Source organism: Sorex fumeus, unplaced genomic scaffold (assembly GCF_029834395.1).
Source record: "Sorex fumeus unplaced genomic scaffold, SorFum_2.1 ptg000013l, whole genome shotgun sequence".
Taxonomy (NCBI): domain Eukaryota; kingdom Metazoa; phylum Chordata; class Mammalia; order Eulipotyphla; family Soricidae; genus Sorex; species Sorex fumeus.
The window spans coordinates 9892566-9908159 of NW_026606070.1; the positions used below are offsets into that span (position 1 = coordinate 9892566).

Here is a 15594-nt window from a genome sequence, read left to right on the forward strand (position 1 = left end):
CTTATACATAAAATGAATATATAAAATGTGCTTATACATAAATGTATGAATGAATGAATACATGAATGAATGAATGAATGAATACATAAAATGTGCTTATACATAAAATGAATGACTATAGACAGAGCATGATTGCCACTCAATGCCTCTTTTACAAACCACAGCACCCAAAAGGAGAGAGAGAACAAAAGGGAATGCCCTGACACAGAGGCAGGGTGGGATGGGGGCTTGGGGAATGGGAGGGATACTGGGATCAGTGGTGGTGGAGAATGGGCACTGGTGGAGGGATGGGTACTCGATCTTTGTATAACTGAAACCCAAGCACAAAAATTTGTAAGTCTACAACTGTACCTCATGGTGTTTCACTGATAAAAATTAAAATAATAATAAAATTAAAAATTAAAAAATAAAAACGTATTTAATATATTAATACAGCAATTAATGTAAATTAATATAATTAGTATATTAATGTATGGAATATTAATTTGTGGGTTTGGGGCAACTTCCAACTGAGTTCGGAGTACAGGATTTATATGCAGTACTGGTGAATGAACCCAGGTTGGCCAGGCAAGGAAAGTGCCCTACCTGTTGTAGTATTTCTCAGGCCCCTAAACAAAATATTTTAGACATCCCAAATAACTTATTTTAGATAGCATATATATTTTTAAAATAGACTTTAAAAAATTAATTTTAGGGGCTGGAGCAATAGTACAGTGGACAGGGCATTTGCCTTGCACGAGGCCAACCTGGGTTCGATTCCCAGAATCCCATAGGGTCCCCTGAGCACTGCCAGCAGTCATTCCTGAGTGCAGAGCCAGAAGTAACCCCTGTGCATCACCAGGTGCGACCCAAAAAGCAAAAAAATAATAAAATAAAATAATTATGCTAATTCACAGTGTAAACATAATAAGATGTCTCAATTTCTTTAACAAGCTATTTCCTTCTCATTTTGAACAATGAGAATTGTTTAAAAAACAGGAGGGAACCAATGACCTGATTTTAAATGAGGAATATCACCATCTTCAGTTTTCCTCATTAAAAAGTTACATGAAACGTATCGTACTGAATTTCCTAATCTGTAATAAAATTAGCATAGGGCGTTTGCCTTACAAGCGGCCAACATGGCTGACCCGAGTTCGATTCCTCCGCCCCTCTTGGAGAGCCTGGCAAGCTACCGAGAGTATTTGATATGCCAAACACAGTAACAACAAAGTCTCCAATGGAGACGTTACTGGGCCCGCTCGAGCAAATCGACGATCAACGGGAGGGCCTTTACCTTTACCTTTTACCAGATCTCAGGATAAAAATAATCTATAATAAAAACTTCCAAGCCAGAAAGATTATTGCCAAAATATAAAGTTCAAAATGAATATTTTAATCTCAATGTGATAACTCTTAATACTTCTTAAAACAGACAAAATTGGAAAAAAATTATACTGATTTTGTGCCGTAACCAGCAGTGCTCAGGGATCATTCCTGGGAATGTTCAGGAGACCTTACACTGTGCCAGGGATCAAATCAAGGTCAGTCTCAAGCAAGGCAAGGACCTTATTCCCTGTACTTTTTCTCTGACCCTGAAAATAAAGTTCTTGGCAATATGAATTAAATTTATTTTCTGGATATTCTTGAATTAATACCTAAGATTTCCATTCCAGAATTAAGAGGATAAAATGTGCTAGTATTTTTATTCCACTAAGAGGCTCTACTCTATACCATTCTCTTCTACTTATTAATAAATACTCTGGGGACAAATAACTGTACTTTTTTAAAAAATATTTTTAATTGAATCCCTGTGAGATACACTTACAAAACTTTCATGATCAGGTTTCAGTCATACAATGTTCCAACACCCACCCCTCTATCAGTGCACATTTTCAATGTCCCCAATATCCCTCCCATTAGAGAAAATATCAACTTTTTGTTGCCTTACCCAGATATCTGCCTTAGTGGTGATGCATTTCCCTCCATAAAGGTTGATCATTTCAGGAGCTCTGTATGACAGAGTTGTATATCTGGCAGTAAATAATTGAAAATAAATTAAAAAATTAAAAATAATACAAAGACATTACATTGCTTGCTTCTACATGAAATATTACGATATACCTTTATAACATTTAGAAGATTACACAGAAATAATACTATTAAAGGTTGATCAAGGATTAAACAATACAAAATAATATATTTTATTCAACAAGTAACATCTCTAGTGATTTTAAAAAAATCATTAAATGCGAAATACATTATATTCAAAAGTTTTCCTTAAATTTCTCTTGTAAATCAATACAATTTGATTAGAAAACTATCCTTACCAGAATATTTTAATTAAATTGTTTATCTCCTAAGGTAAAGGTAAAGGTAAAGGCCCTCCCGTTGATCGTCGATTTGCTCGAGCGGGCCCAGTAACGTCTCCATTGGAGACTTTGTTGTTACTGTGTCTGGCATATCGAATACTCTCGTAGCTTGCCGGGCTCTCCGAGAGGGGCGGAGGAATCGAACTCGGGTCGGCCATGTTGGCCGCTTGTAAGGCGAACGCCCTACCGCTGTGCTATCGCTCCAGCCCTCTCAATATATTGATAAGCTTATTTTAAAGTTTTATAAATTGCAGCATCGTTTAGAATTTATTTTATAATTTATTTTCTAAATACTGTGGTTGCCATAATTCCAATTAAGTTAACGGCACTCATAGTATAGACTTTCACACCATCTATTTGTAATTAAAATACTGTGAATGATGGGGCCGGAGAAAGAGTGCTGCATGAAGCAGACTCCAGTTTGATCCCCAGTATCCCATATGGTTTCCTAAGTGGTCACTCAGGAGTAACCACTGAGTGAAGGGCCAGGAGTAAGCCCTAAGAATCCACACACAGGTGCAGTCCCAAAACAAAACAAAATCAAGGGGGGCAGGGGGGAAAGATACTATGAATAAGTATTTGTCAATGTAAAAATCCAACATCCATTATAAATTTTAATGAACTTTTAATCAATTTCAAGACAGATTATCAGAATATGTAAATATATCCTATTTCATGGCGAAATCTGAAACTCATTTTGAATGTTTTCATAGGCTTTCTTCTATATGAAATATCATAAAGCTCAACTTTATACCATTTTACTTTTTCCAAATACCCAGACTGGCAAGATACCTTGAATGACACAGGAGCAACCTAAAAACCAGATTATAAACTACATGAGGTCAAGACTTTTTCCTTCCCCACTGCTTTATGGCTATACCATGATTACTATTCACTACATATCAGACATTGAATATCCACTGCTTGAATAAACAGATCATTAACTCCTCAACTGAGCCACAAAATGTAAGAAAATGTAAGAATAACTCAAGAGCTTAGTTTTAACATTAATGCAAAATTCTACTAAATCGTAATTAAACTTCATAGTTCAACAGCAAATGAAACCTCTAGCAAGTCAGAGATGCCTGAGCAGAATCCAAAGAGCAATCATTATGTATCATAATCCAGTGATTTCTTAAATGTGATTTCTGATATGTATATGTATATACATCCGTAAGAAGCCAATTAAATAATTATTCTTGTGTTCTGAAGGACATTTACTAATTATCAAGCAGCTTGTTTTTATGAATCTAGAATAATCATCATAAACTAAACTTCCTGAATAAAAGTCTAGAAATCCCTAGTGTTATACAAATAGGTCAGAAGAATACCAGCTCTACTTGGGCTAATTCGAAATATAAATCACAGTTCCAATGACAACCCTTAAAATACCTGGGAATATGTGAAGAAGCAAAATAAAGCAATTTAGAAAAAGACTGATTTAAAATTCTTATTCTGAAAGATTATACTTCATATCACTAATGTAATATACTATTTTAAAGAGGTCACTTTTCTAAATTTATATCACAGAAAAGTCAAAGAATGCTTACTGATTAGCAACCATGAAAAGCACAAGAAAAAAAAGTAGTATGAGAAATTTCTTCCAATTTTCCAAAACACTATTGAAAAGTAGTATTATTTTCCAGTTTTTAATACATGTTTCCAGTTTTCAAGACACAAAATTAAATTATTTTTATAATAAATTCATCTTTAAAATTAAGTTTATTTCGGAGCCATACTCATCAGACTCAGGATCTCTGCCTGGGTTAGTACTCAGGGATCTATGTGGCAGGGCAGAGTCAAACTCACAGCTCCTAGATGTGAAACACGCACTCTAGTCCATTAAACTATATCGACAGCCAGTGATTTTTCAAATATTAGCACCACATAAAAGAAATCTGTTAAGCTGAATCTAATAATCACTTAAAACTCCCACCAACCATTCTACTAAAGCTTATTAAATTTTTGATAAATTTGATTACTACAAGGTAAGAAAGTCTCTAATAAAATAGTTTCTATTGAACCTGATCAGATATTATTCTCATGGCATAGGTACATTTTAAAGAAATCTACAAAGTAGAATATGTAGAATTTTCACAAGAGCCTTGTCACAAATTCAAGTTTTAAAAGTTCCCATAAAATAAAACAGTAAGGATATGAACTTACTTCTTAATTTCTTCTTCTACTATATTTACTCCATCTTTTTGAGGGTTAAGAAATTTATTAGTGGCACTGCCAAAGTCACAAAGTACATAGTTTCCGCCATCATTCAACAAAATATTTTCTACCTTAAGACAAAAAGATTTACAGTTAGTATTTTTAAAGTGAAACTTCTTTTAAATTTCACTGAATACTGAAGGGTTTGTGATGGAGTGAGAGAAGCAGTGGGAGAGGAAGAGAGAAGATACCTTAAGTGATGAGGAAACAAATGAATTAAACCAAAATAAATTTTTATTATTTCTGCTTCTCTTATTAAAAAAAAAAAGCAGAGAAGTGATTCTCCCATACTATAATGATCTTTTCCTGGGTTAGAAAAGGAAATCCATGAAATCCTCTCTATAAACACTGTCTCTATGAAAGAAAAGAACTAATGGCAGTGAAAATTTATACAACACGTCCATTTCTTTTTCTCCTTCACGGATATTGTGGCTTATCTATAAGACAAGCATTACTTGTAAAACATAAGTATTACTTATAAAAACTATAAAAATCTACTATATCGTTACCAGTGTGGTTTTTATCAAAAATGTTATACTTTTTAAAAGCAAATGGAGCGATAGCACAGCAGTAGGGTGTTTGCCTTGCAGGCAGCCAGCCCGGCCAAGCCGGGTTTGGTTCCTCTGCCTCTCTCGGAGAGCCTGGCAAGCTACTTGTGATGTATTCAAGATGCCAAACACAGTAACAAGTCTCAAAATGGAGACGTTACTGGGCCCGCTCAAGAAAATCGATGAACAACAGGAGGACAGCGTGTTCGTTTGTGTGTTTACTGCATGCTATAACTTTGATATTAAGATCATGGTCATTTCCAAACCAGGAGAGTGCGGGTCACAGCCCAACTCTGCTATTCGCAAGTGTACCTTAGAGCAATTTTCTTTTTGTTTGTTCATTTTTTGTTTTTGAGTCACACTTGGTGATGCTCAGGGGTTATTCCTGGCTTGAACTCAGGAATTACTCCTGGCAGAAGAACAATTTTCTTAACCACTCTTGTGTGTTAGCTCCCTAATCTATAGAATGAGAAAGACCATACCTATAGTGGGATTGTAGTAAAAATTCAATTAATTAAAACATACAAAGTGCTTTAAGCAGTATAGTAAGTACTTAGATAGTATTACTATTAGCACTGTATAATTTCTTATTTTTTAAAATCTTAGATAAGCAACTCAATTTATCTCCACCTCAGACTGCTAACTAATCATTAGCTTTATAATTTCCTTCTAGCGTTCAACCTTCCTTTGCGGTCAGGAGACAATACAGAGGTGTGCCTCCCAGACGTGTGCACAAAGGGAGTTCGGAAGCCTCGAGTGCTGCCAGGTTACAGCCTTGGGGACCCCACCTCAAGGCCCCAGCAGCATCCTACTTCAGGCCCTTCCACTGAATCGTAAAACTGGTTGGCTGAGAATCATGGTGGGGTTCTCTGGGCCCCTCAAGCACCACCTCTCCTGCCCAACAGAAGGGGGTATGTGGGGGAAACTATACACAATTTTAGAAAAAGTAATCAATTTAAAATAAAACTTTCCTACATTTATACATGCAAAGTAATATGAATATGATCTATACAAAATTAGGAAGTTCAGTGTCATTGCTGGTTCTAACTTTTAAAAAGGATCAGCTGAAAGCATTAGCTTTACTGAAAAAGTTAATGTGCTATGAAAGCACAAAAAGTCATACTAAATTATTGGGGAATATGCAAAAGTTAGATATTCAAGAAACTAGCTCATTACCCAAATTAAGGACAGAGGACTATAATCATTCAATCTTAACTTTTATCTTTCTAAGTTTCCCCAAATGATTTATAGTCTAAGTAACACCTTTTATTCTTTTATGCCTTAAAAACATTGTATAATCACTCATAAAGTCTGTATACAAATTCTAACACTGAGTCTGCTATTCTAAATTCTTTGATATATCTTTACAAAAGAATCCCTGCCCTATATCAGCCAATTAAATAACGTCTTTGCAAGTGACAACTGCTAAAACAAGTTATAGTGGGTAAAGAGCAGGAATGTTTGGCTGTAATTATAAATGTGCAGCTCAAGACATGAGTCACTGAGAAGGTAGGTCTAAGCAGACAGAGTAAGAGTGAAAGATGAATCATGGGACATCTATGCACAAATCATTTCAGAAAAATTAATGTTTAATTTTATTCTCAGTGTTTCTGAACACTAAGAGGACACCTATTGTTCTAAGTGATATGTGTGGTGTTATCTTAAGATGGCATATAATGAATATTCAATCCTCTTTGGGGACTGTTACCAAAGTAATGTATGGATAGTAGCACACTACATAGAAGAGACAAAAAGTGACCTTACAAGACAACCAACACAACATTGCTATAAATTATAAAAAACTAGTTATATTGCAAAACAAATGAGCAAAGAGACTCAGTTATAACAAAGAATATTAAGAAAATCATCTTACGTTTATACAATGGTTTACAGAAAACAGGAGAAATGCTAAACTAGGAAAAATAGTACAAAAAGACATTTGACCTATGTCAGTGATATTCACTTTGAAATAAACTTTTTAAAGTCACCTACTAAGCAAAATGGAAGCTGAGTAGGGAAGACAAAGTCCCCCACTAGAGCCAACCTAGGAAACTTCAAGATCAGTCAAGCAGAGTTTCAGTGCTGCAGTCTTTAGATAGTCCAGGAAACAACATGTATCAGAGAGACCAATCTCAGCACAGGCAACGGAAACTGACTCAGTAAAATAAGGCAAGAATATCTGAACTGTGAAAACAGTCTTGAACTCCTACCTTCAGGTCTCGGTGTATTATTGGGGTCTTACACTGATGCAATCTTGCGACAGCTTCACAGGTATCACAGAATATCTGTAACACTTCTGCTTCGGTAAAACCTGTCTGCAGCTTCTTGTTCATCTGATTCACAACCTGCCCAGCTAACCAAAATAGAAATAAAATCATTTTGAGAGAACATTTTAAATGAATGACCACTATCACCAACCAACTGAAAATATGGAGACCCATGGAACAGCTCAGCGGGGCGCAGAGCAACTCCCAGCACTGCACAGCCTCAAGCCCAGCTCACTGGCAGGCACCAGGACTCAGCATGGACTGTGGCACTGGATCTCCCAGGCCCTCAATACTGCAGGGGGCCTCAAACCCCACCCAAAGAAGTAATGGCACGGTTTTACTACTTCAGGGAATGGGGCAAATGGGGTACTGGCTTTTTCATAATCCTTGGATGATAGTGATTACACAATATTTTATTGATTTAAGGGCATACAGTTTTTCATTTTATATATGAGATGAGAGTAACGAAATACATATAGGATACTGGACTAATGGAACTGACTTTTCAAAAAACATTTTGTCACCTCCAAAATCAGGATGTATCTTGTAACTGATGGTATCAGATCTGAAGGGAAAATTACCCAATATTGGTTTATAAAAAAATGGTTAAAAATCAAATTTCTACTGTCAAAAAATGTGTAATCTTGGGGCTGGAGCGATAGCACAGCGGGTAGGGCATTTGCCTTGCACGCAGCCAACCCAGGTTCAATTCCCAGCATCCCATGTGGTCCCCTGAGCACCACCAGAAGTAATTCCTGAGTGCATGAGCCAGGAGTAACCCCTGGGCATCGCTGGGTGTGACCCAAAAAGGAAAAAAAAAAGTATAATCTAAAGATACACATCAAACATTCACAGAACTGGTCTCCCGTGCATGCTCAGGTGGGGCTTCATGGTTGATTCACAGCCAACCAGACCCACAGTTCCATAACAGTCAAGAATGTGATCAATGCTGCTCAGGCTCTGTAAGGCCAGGGACTGCTCAGGCCGCAGCAGGCTTTGGATCTCCAGGGCTATATCCAGCAATGCTTGGGGACCAGCTGCATGCGTGGCAAACGACTTTACCCTGCAGTCTCTCTCCAGTCCTAAAAACCTAAATTTAAATCAAAGAGGATGGAGAGGAGAGTTGTGTCTAAAGATAGTATGTATGAGGAGACTCCAGAAAAAGGAACGATCAGCCAAGACAAAGATCTGGAGAAGAGCAATCCAGCAATAGTGAGCAGCCTAAAAAGTATAGAAAGGCTTCTGTTTGGGGAAGGAACTTTATAATTTAAAGAAAACCAGTGGAGGCACAATCTAAGAAGCAGAAGCAAGTAGAAGATGACATAAAATGAACAAAGCAATCAGGAATGTCCTACTTTTAGATTTTATCTTAAAAACCAAGGAACTTCAAAAAAAAAAAAAACCAAGGAACTTCCTGGTTTGACTTTTTTTTTTCTTTTTTGGCTTTTTGGGTCACACCCAGCAATGCTCAGGAGTTACTCCTGGATATGTAATAAAGAATCACTCCTGGCAGTGCTTGGAGAACCATATGGGATATGCCCAGGGACTGAACCCGGGTCGGCCATGTGCAAGGCAAATGCCCTATCCACTGTACTATTGCTCTGACCCCAAGGTTTGACTTTAAGTTCTGCTATACTAAAAGGAATGGAAAATCACAAAAGAAGAAATGCAGAGGTGGATTAAGAAACTAATGCTCTTAATAAAGGTAAAAGAATATGACTATAAGCAAATAGCTACCGGTATACAATGAGCCCTAGAGAATTATGATAGATTTTAATATAGTAATTCATAATTTAATGATAGTTTTTAATTAACATTTAAGAACATTAACTTTTTTATGTAGGAGTGCTGCTATTTATTCAACAACTGATTAGCTGATTGAATTGTGCATGAACTCCACCTTACTTTTTTTTTCATTTTTTATAATTTTATTTACTGAATCACTATGAGAGCAGTTACAAAGCTTTCGGGTCTAAGTCTCGGTCATACGATGAAACACCCGTACCTTCACCAGTGCCCATTCTCCAACACCAAAAATCCCAGGGCTGGAGCGATAGCACAGCGGTAGGGCATTTGCCTTGCACGCAGCCAACATGGCCAACCCGAGTTCAATTCCTCCGCCCCTCTCGGAGAGCCCGACAAGCTACCGAGAGTATCTCGCCCGCACGGCAGAGCCTGGCAAGCTCCCCGTGATGTATTCGATATGCCGGACACAGTAACAACAAAGTCTCCAATGGAGACGTTACTGGGCCCGCTCGAGCAAATCGATGATCAACCGGAGGGCCTTTACTTTTACTTTACTTTGCCCCCATCCCAAACCCTCCCCCTACCTGTGGGGTAGATGATTTCCACATTACTCTCTCTCTACTTTGATCACATTCAATATTTTGACACCAGACCCACCATTATTATTTGAGGTTTTACCCCAACACTCAGATCTGCTGAAAAGGCAACAGCAGACAATTTGTGTTCTATTGCTGGTTATGAATAACACATGATGTCGCGTGGCTGCAAGTAGGGCCATGTGATTTTGAAATTCTGAAATTTTAACACTTAAATCAGGAGGGATTTCTGCCAAAAGCCACTGGGTTTTGAGATTTGCTCCTGAGTCTCTGGGATCATGGCCATTGAGAAGCTTGATCGGGAGCCAGAGAGGCCGTTTGTGGGTAATGACTTGGGGTCTTGTTGGGGTGGGGAAGACAGGACCAGCTCCACCCCCATCCTGTGAGGCCCTGCGTGTCTCATCACTAGGGGCCCAAACCTGACTGTCCAGTGGCCTCTGAAGGATGGCGGCCACTGGGCCGCCAGGGGGAACAGGCCAAGGCACGAAACCTATTCCCACCTGGGTTGGCCCAACACAGTAACAGGACCATTTCTGCCAAAAGCTGATGGGTTTTGAGATTTGTTTCTGAGTCTCTGGGATCATGGTCGTTAAGCAGTTCAATTAGGAACCAAAGAGGCCATGCCTCCAATTACATAGCTGAGCCTGAGGTGGCTTGTGGCTGTGTCTCCCACATACCTAACTTTTGGCTGTTTACTTTCTTGGTAAACTTTGCCCCAAGTTTTTGGGGTCTGGCCAAAGACACAGCAGCAATTTCGGGGTATCTGGAAGTCTGAAGGCGCCATCAGGCTGCTGATGCACTTGCCTCACAGGTACAGATTGACCTGCTGGCCGCACCATACCCACAAGAACATTAACTTTAAGAAAAAGTTAGCTCACATTTTAAGGGCACAACTACATCTGTGATTCACTCAGAAAGCATCCTAAAAGTCACACTAAGAATTTAAATAGTAAAGAAATTTTAGAAGACAAGCTGATTATTAACTTGAAACTTAGACAAGACTAAATAAATGAATGTTGCTACTCTGAAATCTGTAAGAAGATGCATATACACCTATATTATTACTATCTCAACATTTTCATATATTTTCTAAGGACTGGAGCGATAGCACAGCGGTAGGGCATTTGCCTTGCATGCAGCCCGCCCAGCCGAGCCAGGTTCGATTCTTCCGCCCCTCGGAGAGCCCTGCAAACTACCAAGAGTCTCCCGCCCACGCAGCAAAGCCTGGCAAGCGACCCGTGATGTATTCGATATGCTAAACACAGTAACAAGTCTCAAAAGAGAGACATTACTGGGCCCGCTCGAGCAAATCGATGAACAATAGGAGGACTGTGACAGTGACAGAATTAAAATGTTTGGTGGTAAAGGTAGCTAGCAGTTTCTTCCATCCCTTTCTCAAAACACCTGATAAATTTTAACCAAAATCATACAAGATAAAAGTGATCTCTTGATGTTCATTCGTATTATTGAAATATCATTTCTTTTTTTTTTTTTTGGTTTTTGGGTCACACTTGGCGATGCATAGGGTTACTCCTGGCTCTCAGGAATTACTTCTGGCGATGCTTGAGGGAACATATGGGATGCTGGAAATTGAACCCAGGCTGCCCGCGTGCAAGGCAAACAAACGCCTTACCCACGGTAGCCCGATATATCATTTCACAGCTAAAAAATCCAGAACTTTTACTCCCAAACAGTCAATGCAGTAATGAATAAGCTAAAATAAATGGGTTTATTAAAGATGATGGGGGCAGACAGGGCGCCACATCAAGTGATATTCAGGGGCTATTCCCAGTTTTGTACTTAAGGGTTATTCCTGGAAGTGCTGGGAAATCATGAAGTACCAGGAATCAAATATGGTTCTACTACATGCAAATATGAATGCCAGCCCTTAAACAAATGCTAATCCTCCTTCTACTTTGAGTTCTTAGGGTTAAAATATTGAATCATAAAACCCAAGCCAGAAAAACTGACAGTTATCAAATGAACTGCTCTTCACAAGCAGGCAAAAACAAATTTTATTATTCAAAATCAAAGTTCTCTGAAAATTAGAGTTACTCTATGAAAAATTAAGTTTTAAAATTAAAACACTGGGGCTGGAGCAACTGCATGAAGCTGACCGAGGTTCAATTCCATAAGGTCCCCTGAGCACCCCCAGGGATAATTCCTGAGTGCAGAGCCAGGAGTAACCCCTGTGCATTGTCGGGTGTGACCCAAAAAGCAATAAAAAAAAAAGAATTAAACACTGTACAGAGATTTTTTTTCTTAAAAACAAGACGAAGATAGCTCTCAAACCTTTCCAGACTTCTCAAACAGGTAGCATCATCTCAAACAGTATTACATGTTTCAATTTCATCATTAAAATTTTTCTAACTCTAGTCATCTAAAATGTTCGTGCTTTTAATATTATTTTACCCAGCATAGATGTCTATAACTGATCCCAATAGCATCCCCCCTTTCATGCTTTGGCCATTAACTACAGTTCTTCCTGACAGCTGTGGGAGACTTGCACGCTCTGATCTGGGCTTCTACCTTACTCGACTGGAGAAGAGTAAGGTAGAAGGGACAGTGCACAGTGTCAGGGCTAGGCCTCAAGAGACCCAATCTTTTCCTTACTCATTCAATTATTGTATCTTCCATATCTCTTTCCAAAATCCCTTCTAGTGCTGAACAGGGAGGATAAGAAACAGCGAAACAGAGTCACCCAACTAATTACAGCACCACACTAGCTGGAGAGCAGATCTTGAATAAACGAACTGTGCCACCGCACAAGCTTGGTCTACAAGAGCTGACTCTGGGATTCTCAAGCAATGCAAGATGTTTTATGCTACTGTTTCTGGGGGTGTTTGGAGATGTTATTAAATAAAAGCTAACAAATTATCCATGAAAACTGCAGAAACCATCCTAAAATTTAAAAAGGGTCTTTTAAAAGTGCCTGCCAGAGGCTGACTGGTATGTATGTGTCAGGGTGGGGGTCACTGGGACATTGGTGGCAGGAAATAGACACTATACATGGTGAGGGATGGGTGTTGGTACATTTATGACTGAAATTCCACCATGTAACTGTATCTCGCAATGATTCAACAAAAACTTAATAAATAAAAGTTTAAAGGCTCTTTTATTAAAATTGGAATATGCTGAAAATATCAATTCCTGATTTCTAGAAATCTGGTACCTAAATCTTTAACAAAACTTGAGAACATTCCCAAATTTAAACCTACAAAGAACTAACATTTAACTAAAGCTGACTATGACACTTGTTGGAGCACATCACAGCTATACAACACATTCTTCTACTCTATTTGGGGAAAAAGAAAAAAGGAGCTTAACCCTTAAACAATTTTATGTAATATAATTAGCTAATATAGAGGAAGTAAGAGAATTTATCTACTCTCTTCATCTGCCTCTCCAACTCATTCCCCCTGTCATGGGAGAAAAAGGAAATGATACGAGTGATTCATATAGGAAAAATAACTGAACATGTATGATTCATATTCTGTGGATTCCTTCTCTTACTATATAGATATACATATAGATATAGACACATAGAAAATTTGGGGAGACTGGAGAAAAAGTTCAACAGACTGGAGTTCATTCTTTGCACACAGATGGCAGAGGTTCAATTCCTTTCACTGTATCAACCCCTGAGCACTACAGAAAGTGGCTACCCCTCTCAGCATAGAGCTGATCCAGGAGTACTGTTGAGTTTGGGCCCAAAAAAAAGAAGATATAACACTACCCATTCAGATGACACACCCGATCTGTAATACAAACAGCAAGTCAGGTTTTTGGAACATTTGAAAAGAACATAAAAAAAAAAAAACAGCAAAAAAAGAAAAATACAGAAAATATAAAATCAACAAAAGGAAAAAATATTTTTAATCTGCAACTGATATCTAAATGAATTTGAGATAACTCAAAACGGACACCTAGATTAAAGTAAGGTATATTTTGAAAAAAAAGACATGACAGAGAAAAAAAAACTTTCATACTAAAAATCACATTGTCAAAATTAATTTAAGTAAAAAAAAAATCACATTTCAGATTAAAAACATTCCATAGCGATGAAAGGTATATCTAAGAAATGCTTACACACATCTCAATATCACATTAAGTACTAATATGGTTTTCTATCTTCTGATATTTACAGAAAGAACCTAGTTGTTTTAAAACAAGTTTTAAAAGATTATACATCAAAATGCATCCTCTAAATTATCGCATGTAGTTTCATGAAACATGGCAGAGCATTAAGGTAAGTCTAACAGTAATACTGACATTAGTTGGACTATAAAAAAATTATATAGGGAACATGCAGTGTGACTACTACTTACCTAAAAGATTCCCTTACTTTTATACTTAATTTTTTTCCCTCTTCTCCATTTACAAGTTCATTTCATCACTATAGCAACTATAACTAGGTTTAAATATTTTAATGGCATTTCTTAATTAGATAATTAAAAAGAAGAGATTGCAGGAAGTGTACAGAATGAGACAGGGAAAACCCTAGGCACCTAGTAACCCATATTAAGAACAATTTTTCTAGTATAATCAGCTACACAAAGATACTTACCTCGACAATATTCCATTAAGATAAGCACTTCCCAAACATTATCACCAATTGAATTAATAGCACAGTCCAAATAACCCACAATATTTTTGTGACCAGACAGTTCTTTCTGTAAGAAATAAAATTTTCAAAAGTGAACACATACATGGGAGCTGTAACTTTAACAATGATTTGAAGTATAAATTTATGTTATTTACAGAAATTTTTGTAAAAAATAAGACAGGGCAAACTCTGATGCCATTTTCATTATTTTGAGAGGAGGAGGAATCTTCCAAACTGTGCTGACAGAGCTGGGGGACCCCAGCCAGGAAATTCTCAGCCAACCAAAGCTTGCTCAGTGGCCTGGCACTGACGGGAGTGACTGGGGCTACATCCTGCAGAACTTGCGGGCCTCCAGGGCTGCACCTAGCAATGCTAAGGGGACCATGTGGTACAAAAGATCAAACCAGGGTTGCAAACCACACACTTTTCCCCCCAATACTATTTCTCTGGTCCATGACTACCATTCCCCAACAGGCTGGTTAGTGAACACACTGGTACTGATTATATAGTCCTCTAAGTTTCTCCATCCTTAAATATTCCATAATTAAAAAATAGAAAGCAAACTAACTTGCCCACTGAACTACAACAGGGAAGGGAGAATGGAGGTGGAAACAATTAACTAAACTTCAGTGTAGTTGTAATGAATGGGCTATAAATTCCCAAATAATTTCCCAATTAATCTAACCAATTAATCTAACCATCTTTAGAGGTTTTATAGATGCAGCCTAAAACCTAGCTAATTCTATGGAGGAATACGAAACATTAAATTTTTATACTGGGATTACTCATTCACTTACCATAATTGTAATTTCTCTTTTACAAATATTGAGGTCTGTCACATTATTGACATACATCCGCTTCAATGCATGACGCATTCCACCATGAGTCCGCACCAGGAAAACTGTGGAGAATCCACCTGGCAAACAAGTATCAATTAATTTCAAAGAATCAGAAAACTATTGCCAAAATCAAGTTAAATCACTGAAGAGTTTTACCTGAGGAGAAAATAAACTGTACCAAATACAAAAAAGAGTGCCAATGACTATGATATTAAAGAGTGAAAGCTCTGGCTTATATCCAAATCACAAAGTTGCACATACAGAATAATATAGTCCCCAAATGAACAGACTTTTCTCAAGATTAAAGGGGTGGAAGCAGGGGTTTCAAAGAGAGCTTACTGGTGGAAAAGATCCTGATCTTTGTTCTGGCTTTTGAACTTTGTAGTAAAAGAATTTGATGTTTAGATCTACAGCAGTCATCTGT

At 37.7% G+C, this 15594-nt stretch overlaps 1 protein-coding gene across 1 annotated transcript in view; it reads right to left on the minus strand.

The window, feature by feature from the left end:
- Positions 1-15594, minus strand: part of BMP2K (BMP2 inducible kinase) — a 107852-nt gene that overhangs the window by 54293 nt on the left and 37965 nt on the right. Inside the window, exons 2-6 of the mRNA XM_056111228.1 lie at positions 15129-15247; positions 14293-14398; positions 7327-7469; positions 4518-4639; positions 1931-2012 (exon numbers count right to left, since the gene is read on the minus strand). Of these exons, the coding sequence (XP_055967203.1) occupies positions 1931-2012; positions 4518-4639; positions 7327-7469; positions 14293-14398; positions 15129-15247 (572 nt within the window). The remainder of the gene's footprint in view (positions 1-1930; positions 2013-4517; positions 4640-7326; positions 7470-14292; positions 14399-15128; positions 15248-15594) is intronic.